The sequence below is a fragment of the Ornithorhynchus anatinus genome, chromosome 7, assembly GCF_004115215.2.
Source record: "Ornithorhynchus anatinus isolate Pmale09 chromosome 7, mOrnAna1.pri.v4, whole genome shotgun sequence".
In the NCBI taxonomy this organism is placed as follows: Eukaryota; Metazoa; Chordata; class Mammalia; order Monotremata; family Ornithorhynchidae; genus Ornithorhynchus; species Ornithorhynchus anatinus.
The window spans coordinates 26,453,697-26,477,779 of record NC_041734.1 but is presented as its reverse complement, the minus strand read 5'-3'; the positions used below and the strand labels follow the sequence as shown (position 1 = coordinate 26,477,779).

The 24,083-nt window shown below is 42.8% G+C and overlaps 1 protein-coding gene across 1 annotated transcript in view; it reads right to left on the bottom strand.

Annotated features, from left to right (window-relative positions):
• The window catches only part of CPS1 (carbamoyl-phosphate synthase 1), a 178,035-nt gene that overhangs the window by 30,502 nt on the left and 123,450 nt on the right, over positions 1-24,083 (bottom strand). The window contains exons 23-29 of the mRNA XM_029068816.2: positions 17,366-17,507; positions 15,395-15,460; positions 13,369-13,432; positions 9,391-9,572; positions 5,308-5,502; positions 4,739-4,806; positions 1,336-1,411 (exon numbers count right to left, since the gene is read on the bottom strand). Of these exons, the coding sequence (XP_028924649.1) occupies positions 1,336-1,411; positions 4,739-4,806; positions 5,308-5,502; positions 9,391-9,572; positions 13,369-13,432; positions 15,395-15,460; positions 17,366-17,507 (793 nt within the window). The remainder of the gene's footprint in view (positions 1-1,335; positions 1,412-4,738; positions 4,807-5,307; positions 5,503-9,390; positions 9,573-13,368; positions 13,433-15,394; positions 15,461-17,365; positions 17,508-24,083) is intronic.

Genomic DNA, 24,083 nt, shown 5'->3' with positions numbered 1-24,083 from the left:
AGGACTGTCCATCAGAAGGCCAGATCAGAGTGGTTAGCTCCAGCAGCTTTTTGTAGTGACTGCCAGCTGGGGAGGAATATACAAGCCATCAAGATGGCTTGAAGATAAAGGCAAAAGTATATTATGCTTTGGCCAGTTCCTGGTCAACACAGTCCTCTGTTGCTCTGCCAAGTGGGGGAAGCACTACTCAGGTAGGGAGAATAATCCCATTACAATGGGGCGAAGACCAAGAAGCAGCCTGGGATTCCAGTCAGAAAAGCCCCTGGAGGAAGACATGGGGAGGGTTCTTTCTCTCTGCTGTCTGAGGGGTCCTCAGCAGGAAGATTGCTATGCTCTCCTGTTACCTGGAAGGGGGACCACTATAGCCCATAAAGGTAACCAGGGGTCTGAGCGACTGCAAGGGAAAGCCTATATCATTCAACTGCATTTATTGAGCACTTACTGAGTGCAGGGCACTGTACAAGGCTCTTGGGAGAGTTGAGACATTATAACAGAGCTGTTAGTCATATTGCCTGCCCATAAGTAACCTATGGTCTAGAGGACTTTATACCCTTAAGGCATCATGCCCAGAACTCCAGGAGCAGGGTCTGGTTTGGGGAGTTAGAGAGAGGCAGTATTCACCCTGGTAGTCATCTGTCCTCCTTCTACCACTCTCAGCCCCTGCCTGAGTGGCAGGATGGGCAAACTAGATCCATGAGTGGTTGCAATTGCTGACTCCTCCCCTGATACGGCACTCTTCCCACACCTGTAGGAGCTGGGGAAAGCAGGGAACAGTGGGGAGGTTGTAGGCTTTCTACCCCAACTGGCTTTGGAAAGCATCCTTCATTTCTTCCACAGCAAGGTCTGTAGCTCAGAAACCCACTGGGCTGTTGAGTCACAGTTAGGGAATTGGGTAGGGGGAAATTAAACAATTCCTGAGCCTTTCTACAATGCTGTTAATGGAATGACCAAGATCAGAAATTGATGAACAGGACACTGGATTCTGCCCAGACTTGACAAACTCCAATCTCTGGTCCAGGCCAGGAGATTTGAAGCCATAAGTGTGATTTTCTGGCTACAGGGTAGTGGGACTGACATTGCAAGAGAACTGTGGTCCCTAGCCCAGGGAGGACGAGGTACTACTCAGGCCCGCTGATGAGGCTGAAGAGGATTTCAGGTCAGCTGCATGACAATTCATTTTGCCTCACCAGCCACCACCATCCCAAAAGCGTTGAAAGAGGCCCGGTGCAATCTCTGATGTGAAACACCCAACAGTGGCCAAGGACAAGAGTCAACGGGTTGGAAATGGGATCAGGGTGAGAAATCTAAAGCTATTTGGGGGATCAAGGTGGATACCTGGGAAACACGGGTGGCCTCTGCCAGGAACTTCTTCATCTCCTCTTCAGAGAACACCACATTCATGGCTGATCCACTGTACAAAACAGAAAGGGGGTGAGTTCTGAGTTCTCTCTGAGACTTCAGAAACCAGACATATTAAACTCTAAAGGGCTCTTGAAGCATTTCTAAAGAGTCTGAAATGGCAGTTTTTAGTTCTCTTCTTGACTCCAAAGAGCATGCTTGCCTCAAGGGTAAGTCACCATTCTCTTAGGGACAGAGACGCATAGAATTGCAGATGAGATCTGACTTAAAAATCAAGAGAGAAACAAGATCTCTACAGCCCTCTCTTTCACCAGATGATGATAATTGTAGTATTTGTTACATGCTTAAATATCTGCCCAGCACTGGGTAGATACAGATAATCAAGTCAGATATAGTCCCTGCCTTACATGGGTATTGACCCTCCATTTTGCTGATGAGGAAAAGGAGGCATAGAGAAGTTCAGTGACTTGCCCAAGATCACCCAGAGGGCAAGTGTTAGAGGTAGGATTAGAAGCCAGTTTCTCTGACTCTCCAGCTCCATGTTCTTTCCACTAGGCCACAGAGCTTCTTTTCACAATGTTCTTTGGGGGAGGTCGTGATTCCTTTACATACTCCAGGAGATGCTTAATCTTCGGGAGGATTCAACTCAGATCTGAATTTGTCTAAGCCTGCCCCTTCAGAGTGCACCTCTAGCCTCTGATCGTTCTCTCTATGGAGTTTACTCATCCTTACCAACTCTTCACACCCTTCGCTGTCCACAAACAGTGCCCACTGAATGCCATGAAAACACTAGCACTTTTCCCATATTGGCAAAAAACATGAGCTATCTTTGACTTGGGCCCATTCACAGGGATCGCTGAACTGGAAAATCATTCACTCAGTTTTCTCATAGAATTTATTAAGCCCTTACTACTTGCCAGGCACTGTACTAGGGGCTGTGATAGGAACTAATCAGGTTGGACACAATCTTAATCCCCATAGTACCCATGAGGTAAATGAGGCACAGATAAGTGACTTGCCCAGGGTCATGCAGCAGACAAGTGGCAGAAGCAGGATTAGAACTCACATCTTTCTGACTTCCAGGCCCGTGAGTCTTTCACTAGGCCATACTACTACATCAAAATGTGTCTTTTAAATTGCTGTGTTGTACTCTCCCAAGTGCTTAGTACAGTACTCTGCACATAGTAAGTGCTCAAGAAATACAACTGACTGATTGATTACTTCCCATTCTGGACCATGACTGGGAAGGAAGAACAATGGCACATCTGGTTTACTCATCTCCTTGAAAAAGCACAGAAGTCATCTTTGGGCCATGCTCTTTTGTTTCACCAATTCCTGTCCTAAGGGCTTCCAAATTTAAAGAGAATCTAATGCAAACTGTGCCAGGTCATTTGGAGGCCAAGTGACCTAGCTAGAGGAATGGGGAAGGTAAGAAGCAGCAGCATGGCCTAGTGGAAAGAGCCTGGGTCTGGTAGTCAGAGGACCCAGGTTCTAATACCAAGCTCTGCCCTTTCTCTGCTGTGTGACTTGGGTGAGTCACTTAACTTCTCTGTGCCTCAGTTACCTCAACTGTGAAATGGGAACAGACTGTGAGCCACATGTGGGATATGGACTGTGTCCAACCTGATTATCTTGTATCGACCTCAGTGCTTAGGATCATGCCTGGCACAAAGTAAGCACTTAAATTCCATATTTCTTTTTAAGGGGGGGAAGATAAGTCTCTCCAATGCCCGATCACTGCAGGCTTTCGGAGCCAAGATCAAGCATGCGCTTGGTGTAGCAGAAATTAGGGATGCTGCATTAAACAATGATTCCTTTTCATTTCATCCTCATGTACTCTGCTTCCCAATAGGACTAGCATCCTTCCATTATGGAATCATGGACTATATATAATCTCATTGAAATAAAACATTTTTCCATCTCATTTGAAATGTTTTATTATTTTAAGGACCTCATCTCAGATTCCATTTACACTTGCAAATCCTGCACGGCAGGCAAATTGTGCCTCTCTTATTAAACACCATTCAATGGATGTGTGCTACACAAGTGACAAAGATGACTGGTGATAACTCACAACTTCTACATTAGTCATTCAACTTCTTTCAAAGTTCAGCTACAGAAACTCTTTCTCCTCCTTAACAGCACATCTGTCACAGCTCAGAACTAAACCAAATCCAGCATTTCAAACAAGTGGTACCTTTAAGGGGGTGCTGACAATAGTCAGATGTGTGCTGTCATTTCTGAATATTGGAACACAGAAGCTGGCAAGAAAAATATTTCTAATTTTTTTCTTCTTTTGTGCTTCCCCAAAATAAAACTATCTTCTCCCTCCTATCAGCTAGAACACACCCAGGTTACCCTGGAGAAAGAAACCAAGTCTCTTCCTGCTGACTTTTCTTAGGGAAACTTGCATAAATATGAGGGCTTGGAATCTGTGTGAGGAGACCTGGGAGGGGGTGTGGTTGCCCATAAAGAAATCTCTCATTTGGTTTCAGAGCTTTATGATATCGGCATTCAACACAGAGAAGCAGTGTGGCCCAGTGGATAGAGCGAGGGCCTGGGAGGCAGGAGGACCTGGGTTCTAGTCCTGGCTCTACCCTTTCCTTGTACGATGGTGACCTTTGGCAAGTCACTAAACTTCTCTGTGCCTCAATTACCTCATCTGTAAAATGGGATTAAGACTGTGAGCTCTACATAGGAAGGGACTGTATCCAACCTGTTAAACTTGTATCTACCCCAGCAATTAGTACAGTTTCTGGCAAGTAATAAGAGCTTAACAAATACAAACACAACACAAACACACATACACACACAGTTCTCTTCCCCTCTCATAGGAGTGGACTTCAGAAAATTGTCCAGCTGTCGGTCCAGTGGACAGAGAACAGCTCAGGGAATCAGGAATCTGGTTTCTAGTCCTAGTTCTGCGAGTAGGGTAATGACTGCAACAGGAGTGCAGGATTCTGACTGAAAAATCACAGAGTGAGCCATGAGACAGAGAGACCTAAGAGAAATCCAGAAAAATAGCAAGCTAACTTGGGCAGCGAAAACAGCGGCTACCAAGTCAATTATCCTGGCAACTACCAGACAGATTCGGCCACTTCAGGACCACATTGGCATCAGGTTACAGTTCCCTGAGCATGACAAAAACGTTTGTGTCCACTTTGCAATTGGCTGCACCCCTGCCTGACTTCTTGCTTGTTGCAAGGCCTGCTCCAGCAAGACCACAGCTGACCAGGTCGAGAGAGTGAGATTCCATGCCAACCACCAGTTCTATAATTGATTCCTTCATGCGGATTCTCAATCTTGACATCTCAGGGATAAGCGAGAGGCTTTATCATCATCACATGCAACCCAATTCCTCCTGACAACCCAATATTACCTCAAGACGTAGGACGGTCTCAGCAGGCAAGGGTAGCCCACAGACTTAGCAAATTCAAGAGCTTCTTTCTAAATGGTGGAATAAGGAAAGACAAAATGGTGACCATCTAGCATTCTCCCATCTGTCAACAAAGCATTAGTTAAAATTCCACTTGAATTCCCAATTTATTGAATCTCTTGGGATCAGATAGTCCATCCAATAAATTATGAAATTTTTAATGATGGTGCCCTAGAGTGAAGAAAAGCTGATTTCTACACTCTGAGTTATCCATTTCATTTCCTGCAGCACTGAATGTCTAATAGCCACCAGAGAAATGACTATTAACAGTCTATTAATCCACATCACCATGTAGCTCTAAGCATATTATCCCTTTAGACCGTAAGCTCTCTGTGGGCAGGGAACACATCTGCCAACACTGTTGCACTGTACTCTCCAAAGCACTTACTACCGTGCTCTGTACATAAATGCTCAATAAATACCATTAATAATAATGACGATGGCGTCTTCAAGATGCACTCCTGGATGGAGAATATTTAGAAATATCTAATTGCTGCTGTTTGTGTTCTTACCAAAGTATTAACAGCCTTCCAAGGAGCTTGATCAATTTTCAGTTCATCTAAAACAGCTGAGAAGATAGAGCGGTCCTCGGCACGGTCGATCTGGAGTGGACTAGTGCCCATGATATTCACACTGTTCTTGTAAAGTGGCACCGCCAGGTTGTTTGGAATCTGCCCTCCAACAGAAATGATGCAGCCACTGCAAGCCTGAAAAAGAAAGTCATCGACTAGTAGTTGGAGGTTGTGCGGGGTGGTTTGTTGGAACAGAGCAACTGTTTCCTGCTGGGAAGCAATGCTGCTTAATTTGCTTTGCTCCCAAATGTTTAAGCTAATAATATTTAAATCTCCTTTTTCCAAAAGCAAATAGTATTAAGCATTCACGGGTGCACTGTGTTTGCTTAGATGCTTCAGAAAGCAGATGATCAGGCTCAGGTTCTGCTCTCCAGGAGCCTAGATAGAAAAGTGTCCAACAATGCACCCCCGGCTTATCTCTGTATAAATATCTCATACCATAGTCACTGACATGCTGATGGAAGGAAAAACAAGCTAATGGACACTGGGTACAAGTTTGAGTGTTAGGGGTGGGGGTGCTGAGTTTGAAAACATGATGTTTTGGTCTCTGGAAACAGGGGGCAGGTGAGGCAATGGGCAGAGAAGCGGACAAGAGAGAACGTGAGGATTCAGCTTCAGTCTCAAGGCTGGCAGAAGGGGAGAGGAGCAAGTGAGAAAGACTGGTGAGTCTGGATGAGGATCTTGGAGAAGAGGGAAAGGGACTCAATCTGGTGAATAGGAGACATCCCTTGGTTTTAAGGGAGCAGATGAGATGGTTGAGGTAGAGTGGCAGGGAAGATGTGGAGAGGATCATTCTGGTATGGGGAATACAGTAATGAAAGTTTGAAGGAAACTAGAAAATCACACTCCTCTAAACCCCAGTATCCAGATCACGGTACAACAATTCATAATTAAAGGAAACAAAAAGAGTGTAAGCTAGCCAGAAACCAGGCCTTGGGCTCTTCTCCTGAGTTTAGACTTGTGCATTTTAAACAGCTGTTTCTGTGTCGCAGCAGAAAATGTGGAACCAAGCATTGCTTCAGCTTGATTTCAGGTGTACCAATTTTGTAATGGATAAAACCAAATACTGGAATCTCTCTGAGCAAATAAATTGCATTACAGACACATTCTGAGAATTGAACAAGAAATACCACTGTGTAGCATTACAACTGAAAACAATGGACATTCATACATTTTTTTTACAGTATGTGAACAACTACTTCAAAATGAGGAATGCTTTTATTCCAAAAAGTAAATATACATACATATGTATGAGTCCATTTCTAGACTGTGAGCCCATTCTTGGATAGGGTTTATCTCTATTTGTTGCCAAATTATACTTTTCAAGTGCTTAGTACAGTGCTCTGCACATAGTAAGCGCTCAATAAATACGATTGAATGAATGAATGTATACCTCTATTAAAAGGAAGCATTATTAAATAGAATCACTATTTACAAAAAGAGGGAGAATGACCTAGTGGAAAACACACAGGACTGGGAATTGGGGACCTGGATTCTAATCCTGACTTTGCCACTTTCTTGCAATGTCACCTTGGACAAGTCACTGAGTTTATCCTGTGCCTCAGCTTCCTCTTCTATAAAAAGGGAATTAAAGATTTGTTCTCCCTTCTGCTTACACAGAGAGCCCCATGTGAATCAGAGATTGTGTCTGATCCAGTTATATTCTATGTACCCCAGTGTTAGGTAAGGCACATAGATATAGTAAGTGCTTAAATACCACAATTATTTATTATATAATAGTGCTTTATGATAGATCCTTAGACTGAGAGCCCCATGTGGGATAGGGACTGTGACTTAACTTTACCCACCGTGGCACTTAGAATAGTGCCTGACACAAAGTAAACACTTAAATACCATAAAAACCTTCCTTTTGATTATCATCTCATTTTTTTAATCCAGAAAAGACTTCACACCTTTAAAATTATCCTTAAATATCTTTCCTACTGTTTGAGCAGCTTCAGAGGTATTAAAGTTGCTGAAAAGGGCTTGGGAGTAAAGAGAAGATGAAAGGGGGTGGCGAGGAGGGGGAGAGAGAGAGAGATATGGCTTTCTGAAGTAAACACAAAATAAATATTCCAGCAGAATTTTAAAATGGGTATCCTGAGGTAGATTAGTGCAAAAGACCTAATTGAAGTTCTCTGATGTTGGCCCAGTGACATATAATCTGGCCATTTTTCACGTTTTGATTTCCTACTGATTCACACCCTACTGGTTCACAAATCTCCCAGTTAAAAAGTATTTCCCAAAGGCACTACACACTGACCTACAGTTGGGTCTCCAATCTGTTACAAAAACACAGCCACCCACTCAAAACTCGAGAAACCCGAAAAGAGCAGAGTTGAAAATCAGGAGATCTGAGTTCTAGTGTCAGCTCTGCCAATTGCTTGATATGTAACTTTTCAATATCTGTGGGCCTAAATTTCCTTGACTTGAAATGGGGATAAAGTACCTATTCTTATTCCCTCAGTCAGTGAGCCTGATAAGAGACACAGACTAAGTCTGATCTCACTATCTCATCTACTCCAGTGACTAGTGTCATACTAATGTAATATATATGTCAAGTGTTTAATAAATATCATCATTATTTTATCCCCCCACAAAGTCCCACATATACTACCTTCCACACCCTTTTCATTACTCCTCACATAAGCAATTCAAAGGATGCCAACCTGTGCAAGCCTGTTGTCAATTCAAGCAAGACTCCCCCATAGACAGAACACAGGCCAAGCGGATAAGAAACAAGAAGTGAAGCATCATCAGTTCCCCTTCAGGTCTGGTGCCTATCTTTTGGACCCTAATATCCAGTAGGAGGTTTAGCCCTTATTGTATTGGCTGAGAGCCTTAGTATTTAAGCATACATCCCACTAAGACAGGCCAAGAAGTTTTTATTATCATCAACTGACTTGCATGCTTGAGATGAACTTGCACTGAACCTTATTTTCCAATTCCATTTGTTCGCACTCTCTATAATTTGTGAAATTCAATTATTTACAACAGGTCTCTACAGTGAGAATTATCATGTTTTACGATAACTATAATTTATGCTTTAAATTGTAATCAACTCATTAAGAATGCATTTAATTAGCTAACCCAAGTCTCCTATCTTTGAGTTTGAAGGTATTTATATCCTAATGAGCTTTGTGTTACGCTAATTAATGTGTGGGATCCATGTAATCCATGCCGTTGCATTACAAGAGCCATTTTCAATGCCGTATTCAATGTAAGCATTGACAAAATGGGGCTGAAACACCTCTGAGAAGTTGGTTTTTGATGGCAGTTACCTGGGCAAATTCCACATCATTCCACTAGGCTCATCCTCTTGACTTGTCAAGGAGCGTGGATGATGGAGCCTGGCAGGGGGTAGGTCCAATGAGATGGAATAAGATCTCAGGTTTTAGGCTGCAAATAAATCTACTTCTCAGGATTTTATGGATTTTTAATTCTGCTTCTTTATTTTCAAGAGGGGAATTCATCCAGCAGAGCTACCTTAACTCCTGAACTATAAATGCTGCATACGAGATCACCTTGGCAAGTATAGAACATTCAGATGAGAATCAGCATAGAGAGTCCCTACCTGGAAAAGGCCCCTCTCCAGCTACTGCTCTAGAAGAGGCCCCTGTCTGGTTGTGCTCTTGAAGTGGCCTTTTTCTGATTCCCTGTCCATCTCCTCCTAGAGGACTGTTTAGAACCAGCCATCTGAGCAACAACCACCTAATCTCCAACAAAACCCTCTCCTAAATATTCCACAAGGTCTAGCGCTGTGATACAGTCAATACCAAACTTCCATGGGCTCCCAGAGGCCTGGTTTGGTCCAACGGTCCTGTCCAAAATACCATATCAACTATCCCTAAAAGAAACAACTTTGAAAAAAGCCCCTGGGAAGAGCTTATGCCAGGATGCATTTTAGTTTTGGCTCGGACGGTGGGGCTGAGCACGGGGATGTCTCTGTGGTAACACTGTATTCCAGAGAGGTGCAAGAGCCATCCCCTCCCCATACACCCCGCGTGTCCTTCCATCCCATACCTCTTGGTGGTAGATGTCCAGGATCCTCTCCAGCGACAGCTCCTCAAAGTAGAGTTTGTCACATTCATCAAAGTCAGTGCTCACAGTCTCTGGATTGCAGTTCACCACCACAGTCTTCTTGCCCAGTTGGCGCAGTGTGCGGATGCTGGAGACAGCACACCAATCAAACTCCACACTGCTGCCTGCAGAGACACAGAGAATGGCAAAAGGCAAGGGGGAAGTATTGGGGTCAATGACATCTCTCAAGGAACCTTGGAAAGCAGTGCAACCTAATGGGAAGAGCATAGGTCTTGTTTTCTGGGTGACCACGGGCAAGACAACTTCTCAGTGCCCTGGTTTCCTCACCTTTAAAGTGGGGATTAAATACCTGCTCTTCCTCCCCATTAGAGTGTTAGCCCTACGTGGGACAGAGACTGTTCTAAACTGATTATCTAGTATCTATCCCAGCACTTAGAACAGTGCTTGGCACATTTTAGCACTTGGCAAATAAGAGTGGTTATTAACCTTCAGTCTAGCAGAATGAAATTTCTCACAGAAGTGAAGGATGATGATCTCAACTCTCCCTATGAGGTTTCCTTAGCCAGAAACCCTATGGGGAATCCTGGATGGAAAACCAATCTCCATTATTCTCCCTTTGAAGCAGGTAGGCACTGGCTTCTAGAGGAGATGATTTTATATCTTGGACAGTAGCTGCTCTCAACTGTCAACCCTGCAGGCCTCCAGTGCATCCTGATTCTTTGGGCCACACCAAGGAGACACTGGGGGGACACAGGGCAGCGATGCCATGATCTCCACAGAACTAGAGAAGCAGCATGGCCTAGCGAATAGAGAACGGGCCTAGGAGTCAGAAGGGCCTGAGTTCTAATCCCACTTCACCACTTGTCTGCTGTGTGACCTTGGATAAATCACTTCATTTCTCTGGGCCTCAGTTACCTCCCCTGTAAAATGGATATTGAAACTGTGAGCCCTGTGGGATAGGGACTGTGTCCAACCCAATTTTCTTGTATCCACCCCAGAGTTTAGAACAGTGGGTGGCACAAAGTGAGCACTTAATACTAGATTATCATTATTACTAATAATAGTAATAATTGGCTGTTTGTGTCCAGCCTCTCTCTGGCCATACCCCACAGGTGGTACCATGCATCCTTGTGTCTGTGTTTCAGCGTACTGACTTAAAACTGAGCACTGGTGGAGTTGACACTTCTCCCCAAGCCTTGTAAATCTGTGGAGGAAGATCTTTGCAAATTAAAGACTGTCCCTTTTCCTCCCAGGCCAAGAGCCCTGGGCACAGGAACAGTATTATCAGCATTCATGGAAGCTATCTCAGGGGTTTACAATCTCATTTTAGACCCTTTTCCCCCAAAGATAAATATGCCCCAATTAACCCTAACAACCCTGGAAGCTTGGTGGTATAGGTTCTACTCCCATTTTCAGATGGGCAAACTGAGTCATGCAGTCAGTACTTAGAACACTGCTTGGCACATAGTAAGTGCTTAACAGATACCATCATTTTTTACCAAACAACACTGCACAAAAATCAACCAGAACTAACTCTGTTTCTGACTGATGGTTGGCTTAGAGACTTTGCCAAATAAGTGCAAATTTGAGCACATAAGAGCAAATCTGGAAAAAGCAAACTGTAGACATGGCAGGGGGTGGTGTGTGCTTGCTTTCAAAGATGACATTATTGGTGGTGCATCAAAGTTCACCAGATGTGGCCTTCTGAAGAATTCATGCATTCAATCATATTTATTGAGTGCTTACTGTGTGCAGAGCACTGTACTAAGCATTTGGGAAGTACAATTTAGCAACAAAGAGAGACAAACCCTGCCCACAACGGGCTCACAGTCTAGAAGGGGGGAGGCAGACATCAAAACAAGTAAACAGACATCAATAGCATCATTATAAATAAATAGAATTATAGATATATGCACATCATTAATAAAAATAGAATTATAATTATATGTACATATATACATAATGCTGTGGGGTGGGGGGTAAAGCAAAGGGAACGGGTCGGGGCAATGGGGAGGGGGAGCAGAGAAAAAGGGGGTTTAGTGTGGGCAGGCCTCAAGGAGGAGGTGAAATTTCAGTAGAGCTTTGAAGGGGGGAAGTTTGCTAGTTTGGCAGATTTTAGGAGGGAGAGCATTCCGGGCCAGGAGTAGGATGTGGGGCAGGGGGTCGATGGCAGGACAGGCAAGAACGAGGCACAGTGAAAAGGTTAGCACCAGAGGAGTGGAATGTGCAGGCTGGGATGTAGAAGGAGAGAAGGGAGGTGAGGTAAGAAAAGGGGCAAGGTGATGGAGAGCTTTGAAGCCAACAGTGAGGAGTTTTTGTGAGGGGCGAGGAGAACCAATGCTTAGGGCACTTTTGCTAGAAGACCCATGTATTCATTTCTGATTAGGCTAGAAGCAACATTTTCAAAGCAGCGAAATACACTATTTAGGATCATGAAAAAATGGAAAATATGCAATATTGAATTAGCTAGAGAAACAAGGTTATTTCCTCCCTTAAAAAACAGCACTCCATATAAAGAAGTATGAATGTCAAAGCCTTAATCATTAATTTATTCATTCAATTCATTCAATCATATTTATTGAGCATTTACTGTGTGCAGAGCACTTTACTAAGCACTTGGAAAATACGATTCAGTAACAGAGAGAGACTATCCCTGCCCATACCGGGTTTACAGTCTAGAAGTCAGGGGGGAGACAGACATCAGAACAAGTAAAAAAAGCATCACTATAAATAGAATTATAGATATGTACATATATACATAAGTGCTGTGGGGCAGGGAAGGCGGATAGAGGAAAGAGAGTGAGTCAGGGTGACAGGGAGAAGAGGGAGAGCTGAGGAAAAAGATGGCTTGGTATGGGAAGGCCTCTTGGAGAACATGAGCCTTCAGTAGGGCTTTGAAGCGGTGAAGAGTGATGGGTGGATTTGAGGAGGGAGGGCATTCCACATAAAATCAGCTTCTCCAAGAGGCCTTCCCTAAGCCCTTATTTCCTCCTCTCTCACTCCCTTCTACTTTGTTCTTGCACTTGGATTTGTACCCTTGACTCAGCCCCACAGCATTTATAAATTATTCATAATTTATTTATATTAATGTCTGTCTCCCCCTCTAGACTCTACGTAAATTCCTTATGGGCAGGGAACATGTCTGTCAATTCTATTGTATTGTACTCTTCCAAGCGCCTAGTACCATGTTGTAGTAAGTACTTTAGTAAGCACATAGTAAGCACTCATAAAATACAATTGATTGATTGATTGATTGGCCTTCCAATAGCATGTGCCTTTGTATTGTCACACACGAGAAAGGCTCTGGCAGACCCATGCTGGATAATAGCATTTCGTTTCAGGAAGAATCCTGTGGGAACCCCAGAAGTAAATATGGAAAATGGAGGGGGAGAGCAAGAGACAGAAGTGAAGACAGTTAAAATTCCACTTCCCCTTAATGTTTAAAAGACAACACTATGTCATTCCTCCTGGTGCCAGCGATCAGGAGGAAGTGTATTTTTGACAGACAAAATAGAGACACCCATCCCCACAGTAAAACCATTTCACATCCAACAGTTGTTGCCTTGTAAGGGCAACAACTCTGGATCTTCATTTCCCACTAGAATGTGACCTCCTTGTGGGCAGGGAACATTTCTCTCAACTTTACTGCATTGTTCTCTACCAAGCACACAGTAAGCACCTGATAATTAATTGCTTTACCTAACAAGGGGTGAAAAATAACCTAGCCTTCCTGTTCTAGATGACATATCACAGAATTCCATGCAAAAATTTGTTAAGAAGACCCTGCTTGCACCTTTGCGTGGGGTCTGGATTGAGCCTGCATGGAGAATTTGTGGTTAGATGGCAGAGCTGAATGAGAAAGCAAGCCAGAGTCCATGTAGATACCCTTTCTGAGAAGAGCTCCTGGAAAAACAAGGGTTTGGCACCTTTTTGATGATGACAGAGAAGGATAAAACGTACCTATGTGGTATGGTCCACAGCCCAGTACCATCATTCCATGGTCATCAAAATTTATATCATGCTCCTAAAAAGAAGAGAAGCTGTAAGAAACTAGAGTCCCATCGCTTAGTGAAAAGACCTCAGGCCAGGAAGTGAGAGGACATGGTTCTAATCCCAACTCTGCCACCTACCTGCTGTGTGACTTTAGGGAAGTCACTTAAGTTAACTGTGGTTCAGTTTTCTCATCTATAAAATGAGGATTTCTTTTCTCCTTTTCTCCCTCCCCACTAGACTGTGAGCCACATGTGGGACAGGGACTGTGTCCAATCTAATTATTTTGTATCTACCCCAGCACTTAATTCAGGGCTTGGCAAATAATAAGCACTCATATAATATTATTATTATTATTATTATAACCAGGGATGTACTTGAAATTTTGAAGAAATTCCTTGTGAGGCTCTGGGTGCAAGGGAAACAGTCCTCTTTCATGTTGTTCTGGATGGAGTTTAATCTGTAAATTAACTTGCCAGTGTGACTGCAGGAGAGCTGGACTTTATTCTCAAACTGAGATTCTGCACACAGTAGGTGCTGAATAAATACAATGGATTGATCATTTGATTGATAAGACTTCAAAGCAGAGAACTAGTTTGAAGAGGAATGTCAGTGAAAACAGTCCAAGCACTGATAGACTTGAGTACTTCCACTGAAGTGCCGCCCATAAGAACCTTTGACTCCCCATCTTATATCTTAGTGACCAGAAATATCATTTAGTTCATTCTCTTCACCAGTAAAGCTGTCCTGAGGTGCTTTTTTCAGGAGAATCTGGGTGAAAGTTAAGCCTCTGTTCTGATCCTGCCCGGGGGAGGGAAGTGGCCAGAAATGACTATTAATAATAATAATGGTAGTTGTTAAGTGCTTACTATGTGCCAAGCACTGTTAGTTCACCCCACTAGAGATCAGGGCATCTGGGTCCAGGGTTCTGTTTACAAAGCCTGTATTTATGTGGCCAGGGTCTGATGGACATTTTCACTTGCAGTTTAGGATCTCATGTTTAGATAGCTCCCCAACTTCAAAGTCTACTAAAATCTCATTTCCTTCAGGAAGCCTTCTCCAGTTAATCTCTCACCTCACCCTGTTATTCTCCACCCACTTTTACCACCCATGCTCTTGAGTCCTCACCCCCTGAGCACTTACAAACCCCCCACCCTCTCCCCACCACAGTCCTCATGTACATATCTCATGTACTCTGTTGCTTCATGTACAGTCCTCACGTACATATCTCATGTACTCTGTTGCTTCATGTATAAATTATTTTACAGTCTATCTTTCCCTTTAGATTGAAAACTCTTTAAGGGCAGGGATCAGCATGCATGGCATACTGGATAGAGCACAGGACTGGAAGTCAGAATCCTGGCTCTGCCACTTGTCTGCTGAGTGACCTTAGGCAAGTCACTTCACTTCTCTGTGCCTCAGTTACCTCATCTGTAAAATAGGGAATAAGACTATGAGCCCTAGAGAAGCAGTGTGCCACAGTGGCAAGAGCATGGGCTTGGGAGTCAGAGGACATAGTTTCTAATCCCGGCCCCGGCACTTGTCCTCTGTGTAAACCTGGGCAAGCCACTTCACTTCCCTGTGCCTCAGTTACCTCATCTGTAAAATGGGGATTAAGACTGTGAGGCTCATGTGGGACAACCTGATTACCTTGTATCTACCCCAGTGCTTAAAACAGCGCTTGGCACAAGTAAGCGCTTAACAAATATCATAATCTTCATCATGTGGGACAAGGACCATGTCCAACCTATTTGCTTGTATCTACCCCAGTGCTTAGTACAGTGCCTGGAACATAGTAATCACTTAAATACCATAATTATCATTATTATTATGTCTATTAACTCCATTGCTCTTTCCACTTAGAATAGTGCTCTGCACAGAGTATACACATTAAATACTATTTATTGAATGATCGGGGGGGGGGGGTCCATCACCCCAAATTGTTCACTGTCCAAACCCCATCATCACCTAAGTCAGACATTCAGGCCATACCCACCTGACCGTTGTAAGTGACGTAGAGGTAGTTGGTTACAGATGGGTACTCAGCTGCTAAAGTGTCAATCTGAAAAGATAGAGAAGACATGCAAGTAAGACAATTGGTTCTTTCCTGCTTCAGACACTTCACTTTCAAATACTTCCCACTGATGTCTCTTTAGTGTTTCCACCTTGCTCCCATAAAAATGGAAACAGGTAGCTGACACCCATTGCTTTCCACAGCAGGAGGAGATGCATAAGAATCATACTGATAATCCCTTCATCGTTAAACACTCACACCAACACACATTTGAATTCACAATGATATTGCAACTGGACCAGAGCCATGAGGTCACTGCAAGCAGACCATCAATATTGGTCCAAGCTGTCACAGAAATATGAGAAGTAGCAGCATGTCAAGGCCAGGCCAGATGACTCAAATCAATGGTTCACCAACCAGACTCATCTCCTCTGGCTAAAGCAGGATGTACAAGATTTGAGTGGTTGTAAATCTTCTGTTAGGCCTCCATTTGGAAACTACAATATGGAGACTAAATAGAATGAAGAGAGTGGGGCAGGTGTCTGAGTCATACATACACACACACACGGGCAGAGTGCAGCTTACTACTTGAGGAGGACACTACTATCCTGTCCTATCCATCCTTAGAAATGTCCCTGAAGAGACCAGTGCAGGACAAACAATTCATGCTTCCCTGTACACATGTAAAAGTCACTCGTGGATGGACAGACATGGGTTGTGTTGCTTTCAAATCAACCTCTTGACATCCTGATTTTGATCCTGAAACTCGTACTTGAGAATCTCTCCTCTGATAGCCACACACTTGGCTGGTCTGTCTTCTAGTGAAACAGACTCCTGTCCAGTTAGTGGCACTACAGTGCTCTGCACCTCAGTGAGCACTTAATAAATACCACTGACGGACTGATTGGACAGGATACATTTTGTGGCATGCCTAAGAAAATGACATCCCAGACTGTCCCTTGCTCAGCTTGTAGTTTAGATAGGCCTTTGCCATCAGATCCAGGGACTTTTCTACTTTTAATGGTTTAGATGCATTGATGAACCTCAACTTTCATGGTGGACCATCAGGCACAGGAGGTCACTGGATCCTTATTGCCATTTCTGCAAGATGAAGGAATGATGAGAGTGGAGCAGTCTTGTACACCTCAGTGCCATGCTGAGATCATGGGGACATAGAGTTCCCTTAATGATGAGTCGAAGTCCTCGGTTTGATGACCATCGACAGATACCTGGATTTCTTCGACCCTTCACTGGTCATGTCACTGTTCTTGATCTTAACATGGCTACGTTATTAATATAACCTGGTAGCATTTTATGGGAATCTTAAATATAAAAATCTCCACAGCCTGACTACCGAGGTCCTGTGCGGTGGTTATAATATCCTAGGAGCAATTATCCCCCAGAACTATCAAAACCAATTCCAAAAGTACTCCAAGGAATGGAAGACCTGAAATAAAGCATTGTTACTATCTAACAGTAGAGCTGTTTCTTGCATGTGAAAACACTGCAAACTGCATTTTTCATTAAGAATAGAGTGTTTTGTTGAGAAAGGTAGAGTCACAAAAATTGAACATTTTCCACATTGGTTCAGCATGGTTCTACCATTGTTTCAACGTGGTGAAACGGCTGAGGGCTGGGTTGTCAGGAGACTCGAGTTCTAATCCCAGCCCTGCCACTTGCCTGTGGTGTGATTTTGGGCAAGTCATATAACTTCTCTGGGCCTCATTTCCTCATTCATACAAAGGGGATTCACTACCTACTCTCCCTCCTTCTTTGACTATGAGCCCCATGTGAGCCAGGGACTGTGTCCAACCTAAAAATCTTATATCTACCCCAGTGCTTAGCATATAGTATGTGCTTAAATATCATTATTATCAGAGAATTCTGGGAAAAATAACCTATTGAGACTATTGCTTTCATTGTTCCATAGGTCTCTGGGATTCTATGCTTTACCTGTTTGACCCAAGGGTGAATGTTCTTCTTCAACCTCAGCTCCCGGGTCTGGGCCTCTGTCAATCCAAGGCATTTTGCAATCTGCTTATCCGAGAACCCAATCTCCTTTGCTTTCTTCAGGGTTTCCTCTGGGATGGACTCACTGGAATTGAAAACAAATTAAAACACTCAGGGTTAGACTGAGCTGGACAGTCTACCTGTACATACCCCAGCACTTAATACAGGGCTTGACACATAATAAGTGCTTAACAATTACTATTATCATCATCATTATTCTTATTATTGAGGTGTACAGCCACAGGCCAGAGAGCCATGTCAAGTCATGGTCACAATTTCGCCAAGGATGACCAATGTGTTCAAAAAAACCAGGGCTGCTTACAGGACCCTATGTATGACCAACTCCATCCTGTAAAATTTTCGCCCTTGCAGATGGTCAGAAAAACTCACCAGGCCACCTTAAATATGGACATATTTTAGAGTCAAATGTTAATATGTGTGTTAAATACTTTAAACGATTCCAATTAATCCTTCAGACTGCCATGTCACTCCAATTGATGTTCTTACCCCTCCTACTACAACCCAGCCCACACATTTAACTCCTCTGCCACCAACCTACCCACTGTACCTCAGTCTCATCTATCTAGCCACTAACTCCTCATCCACAACCTCCCTCTGGTCTGGAAGTCCCTCCTCCTTCAAGTCCAAAAGACCACCACTCTCCCCACCTTCAAAGACTTAATAAAATCACATCTTCTCCAAGAGGTAAGCTCTCATTTCCCCTACTCCCTCTGTGTCATCCTATCCACTTGGATCTGTACCCTTTAAGCACCATGTATTCATTCTACATAACTTCTGTACATAGCTATAATTTAACATCCATCCCCCTCCTGCTAGACTGTTCGCTCCTTATAGGCAGAAAACATGTCCACCAACCCTGTTGTATTTTACTCTCCCCAGCTCTTAATAAGGTGCTCAGCACAGAGAAAACACTCAAGTACCACTGATCAAGTGACTCCTTATGGTGTTACTTGATAAGCTCATCATTCTTCAAATCTTCAGCTGAGTTTCAGCTGAAAGAGGGCTATACTTGTTCATCTTACCTCTACTTTGTTTTTCCAAAGTCCCACCTGATATTTTATAGTGGTGATGGCAAATGCTGTGTTTTTTTCCTTTAGGCTTTCCTTCACTTCACAAAGTCAACCTCATCTGCCAGCTGGATTAGCTCCTTTTGCAGTTCCAGAACTATTTCCCTTTCTCTCTTTGCATACAAGTTTACCTTTGTATTCTCTTCAATACAATACAATTCTGCAGGTCCATATGCTTCCTTTACTATTTCAACCTCAACAGATCCTGGTGCCATTTCATTCATATAACAATACTCGTAACCTCCCAATATTGAGCATGGAATAATCTAAAGATATCATCCAATTTATCTATAAATTGCAGTTGTATATTATGGGAATACTTTAAAGGAATATGATTTCTAGTGTATGATCTGAATCCAGTCCATCCACAGACTTTCTGGCTAAACTGGAACTTGTTGTAAATCTTTCTTCTATGATGTAACATCTCCTGAAGCACTTTTGACTAGCATTAGGTCAACTTCAGTTTCAAATAGCACTACATTTATACTATTTCGCAATCTGGTTTTGATTATTCACTTCCTTCATTTTATAAATATTGATCAACACTTTTTGGATCCTGTATTCTCTCTATCACAAATTAATATAAAATAAATCTTTCCTTTGCAGCAGGGACAGTCTTTCCAAATGTAAATCATCACTCCACCCTTAGAATGCAAGCTCTTTGATTGTAAGGCCTATGTCTTCTATTTTTATTCTATGCTCCCAGTGCCTAGTAAAGTGCTCTGAATCCAGTTAGAACAAAGAGTTCTCTGGACACAGCAATACCTTAGTACAGTGCTCTGCTGGCTCAGTAGGTCCTCAGTATTTTTGTCACCTTTGTTAGAGTGAAAATTTCTTCTAGGCAGAAAGCGGGTCACTTCCTAATTCTCTACTTTTCAACCCTTTAGAAGCAGCATGGTGTAGAGGATAGACCACGGGGCTGGGAGTCAGAAGGTCATGGGTTCTAAACCTGGCTCCTACACTTGTCTGCTGTGTGACCTTGGGCAAGTCACTTCACTTCTCTGAGCCTCAGTTACCTCATCTGGAAAATGGAGATTGAGACTGTATCCCATGTGGGACAGGAACTGTGTCTGACCCGATTTGCTCGGATCCCCTCCAGCACTTAGTACAGTGCCTGGCACTTAGTAAGCAGTTAAGTACCATTATTATTATTATTATTATTACAATGCACCAGGTGAATACTCATTTAAGTGGGTGCTCATTAAATGCTACTCCCACTACTAAGATAGTGCTTTGCGTAAAACAGACACTCTGCTGTTGCTAATAAATCCTACTTGATTTTTGTAATTTGATTGCATATACATTCCCATTCTATTGTTTCATTTTCTGATTTGCTTTTTCTCAACCAAATTCTGGTTATCCTCTACCACACTCTTTTGTGGGTTCTGCTTCCAATCAATTGACTGCAAAATAAATTGGCTTCATCTATTTTAATAGTTTGGTATAAAATCAGATCCTCCACATTCAGCAGTTTTTTTTTCTTGCACAGATTCGCACTTCTTATTCCTTTCACTATTAGTTATAATCATAATTGTGGCATGTGTTAAACGCTTACTATGTGTCAAGGACTATATTAAGCGCTGGGGTAGATACAAGATAATCAGTTGCGTGTGAGGGAGAACAGGCATTAAATCCCCATTTTGCAGATGAGGGAACTGGGGCACAGAGAAGTTAAGTAATTAACTCAAGGTCACACAGCAGGTACATGGCAGAGTTGGAATTAGAACCCAGGTTCTCCAACTCCCAGGTCCATGCTCTTTCCACTAGACTACATAGCTCTTTCTCCTTAACTCTATTGTAAGCTTCTTGAAGGCAGAGACCATGTCTACTAATTCTTCTGAATTCCTCCAAATGATTACTATGGTGCTTCACACAATGTAAGTGTTCAATAAATACTACTGATTGATTGGGAAACATTAAAGGAGAGAAACAGGGAAAGGGGATTTAGTTGCGATAAAGAACTTGTCTATTAACTCTGTTATATTGCACTCTCCCAAGCTCCATATACAGTGCTCTGCACAAAGAAATCACTTAATAAATATGATTGATTAAAAGTAGCAAGAATCAGAGGAGCAGCATTATCCAGCTGTTAGAGCATGGGCCTGGGAGTCAAAGGACCTGGGTTCTAATGCCAGCCCTGCCACTTCTCTGTTCTGTGATATTAGGCAAGTCACTTAGTTTGTCTGTTTCTTAATTTCTTAATCTGTAAATTTGGGGTTCAATACCTGTTCTCTCTTCCACTTAGACTTTGAGCTGTATGTGGGATAGGGCCTGTGCCCAACCTAATTAACTTGTATCTACTCCAGCTCTTAAAACTGTGTTTGAAACATAGTAAGTTCTTACTAAATATAATAATTAATCAATCATTTATTGAGTGCTTATTTTGTGGAGAGCACTGTATTAAGTACTTGGGAGAGCACAATAGAGTTAATAGACCCACTCCCTCCTTTCAAGGAGCTTTCAATCCAGTCGATATACAAACTTGACATGGGTAAATACCCAGATCCAAGGACTCACCTCCGGATCTCTCTGGTTCAAAAATATTCACACCATTTCACTGCCCTAAATGTAAAATTGTCCCAACCCCAGAAATACCAACAGAACAGTGTAGTGACTGAAGTGTCAGCCAGTCCTCTAAATCCACCTTTCACCCAACCCAGACACATCTGGGCAGCTGGACTTTCACTGCACCATAATCAGAGCAGTCATCCTGACTGAAAGGTTAAAATACATAGTACTTAGTATGGGTATAGGAGTAAGAACAAAAATGCCACTGGAAGGAGAGGAAGATGATCAGAAGAAGGGGAATTAGGCTAAGAGCACTTCCTGCTGGGAACTTGTCTTCAGCCTTCATTTCAGAAATCTGTTTGACCCAGGATCCTGGCATTTTATTCAAGTTTAGCTGATGCAGATTCATTCCACCTCATACATCCTGATCCATTCTCATACTGGGTTCGTGCAGAAGACGATTTTGGTACTCCCTATGAAATCTGTCACTTCTTTCAATCCATCAATCCATGGTATTTATTGTTTACTATGTGCAGAGCACTGTACTAAGTGCTTGGGAGAGTACAATACAACAGAATTCTACCAACTGCTGGTATCTCAGGATACACCAGCTTCATCTCCCTCCAGCCAGTACCTTTTCTGTTCATCTCCTGGACCTAATTCCTGCCTATTCTGAACTCTATTATGCATCTACTGGAAGATTTCATTCCCCTCTGCACGTTCCCATTCACATCATCTCCTGAACTTTCCTTTTTCCTTTCTGGCCCATGACCTTGCACATCAATCTTCATCCTTCAACTTCTAGCTCTAATTCAGCACTTTTTTTCATGGATTCGGTTTCCACCTTCATTGCCAAAAGCATGTTTACCAGCCCAATCAATCCATTTTTTATGTGCAAGCAAGCGTTGAAACTTGAAGGTAGAAATGCTTAACAAACAAGCTCTTATTTACTGGAGCTCTTGAATGATGTTCTTGATTTTTTTTTTATACCTTTTTCCTGAATTTTGCTGACTGCTGCAAAAGTCATACTGAAGTGAAATTATTAGGGAAAAGGTGCAATTTTGTTCTCTATTCTGTACTTTAAGTAGAGAAGCAGCATCACCCAGTGGAAAGAGTATGGGGCTGGGATTCAGAGGATCTGGGTTCCAATCCCTGATCTGCCACTTGCCTGCTCTGTGACCGTGGATGAATCACTTCATTTTTCTGCACCTCAGTTTCCTCATCTGTAAAATGGGGATTCAATACCTGTTCTCCTTTCCCCTTAAACTGTGTCCAACCTGATAAACTGTTATCTACCCCAGTGCTTAGAACATCGTTTGGCACATAGTAATTGCTTAACAAATACCATCATTATCATTGTTAGCAATAATAATGATAATGAATTGCAAGACTGGGGAGCTGCCTTGTTGGAGAAATTATCTAAAAAAAAATCACTCAGATTTGGGAAGCAGTATGGCGTAGTGGAAAGAGCACAGTCCTGGCAGCCAGAAGGCCAGAGTGTTACCCTGGGCAAGTCACTTAATTTCTTTAGGCCTCAGTTTCCTCAAAGGTAAAGTAAGCATTAAATCCTATCCCCTCCTACTTAGACTATGAGACAAGTACCCCTCCTACTTAGACTGTGAAAGAAGTACTGTGTCCAACCTGATTATCTGGGGAGCAGCATGACGTAGTGATTAGAGCAAGGTTCTGGGAGTCAGGTCATAAATTCTAATCCCAGCTCGTTGTCTTCTGTGTGCCTTAGGGAACTCATCTGTATAATTGGATTGATACTGGGAGCCCCATGTGTGACAGGGACTGTGTCCAACCAGATTTGCTTGTATCTACCCCAGTGCTTAGTAGAGTGCCTGGCACATAGTAAGTGCTTAACAAATGCCATAATTATTATTATTGCACCTACCCCAGTGCTTAGAACAGGGCTTGACACATAGTAACAAGTACCATTATCATTATTATCACCATAATTGTGTCTCTAACTGATTTTCACCCTCGAATCACATCATCTGATGGGAGAAATGATACCCGAGAAGGAAGACTGGGTTAGGTTCACCTGCTAAAGATAACTTCTTAAAATCTGATGGTCAAGTCAATCAGTTATATTGTTGAGCACCTACAATAGGCAGAGTGAAGTGGCAGTTGATATATAAGGACTTGAGATATGCAAAAGTCTCTGGGAGGAAAAAATAATGAGATGAACTCGAAGGACTGGATAGAGCAGTGGCTGGAAGCAGTAAAGGAGAAGGAAGGGAAAAAGAAATGGATTAGTAACTAAAAGGGTAGGGTGACCTACCCATAATCTCAACAGAACTAAAGGGATTATCTTCAGATCATGGAAATCATTGTTTAAACATTATTACTATATTGTAGGCTCCTCGCTAGATTAAAAAGTCCTTGAGGGCAGAGAAACTTTCTACCAACTCCAACGTAGTGCATTCTCCCAAAGTGTTTAGGACAGTGTTCTGCACACAGTAATTACCATTTAATGATAAATTGATGTTAGACTGTGAGCCCTTCCAATAGTTATCATTTATCTATTAGTGGGCAGGGAACATGTCTACCAGTACTCTGTACACCCCTTCCAATCCCATCACACCTTATCAAAGCACTTTCCCCCTCTCTTCTTCCCTCTCTGGCCACCACCTTCAACTGTTCAGTTTCCAGTGGTTTCTTCTCCACTGTTTTCAAAGATGCCCATGTTTCCCTGACCTTAAAAAAAAAGCCCTTGACTCCATGACTCCCTTCAGTTATCACCCCATCTCCCACCTACCGTTACTCACCAAACTCCTTGAGCCAGTTGTCTATAACTGCAGACTATACTTCCTCCCCTCCAATTCTTTCCTTGACCCCCTCCAATATGACTTGTGGTGTCCCTCAATTCTGGGTCTCCTTCTACTCTCCATTTACACTCACTCCCTTGGAGAACTCCTTTGCTCCTATTGCTTCAACTACCATCTCTATGTAGATGATTCCCAGATCTATAACTAGAGCCCTGATTTGTCCTATTCTGTAGTCTTTGTTGCATTTCCTCCTGCCTTGTGAACATCTCTACTTGGATGTTCCAATGACAC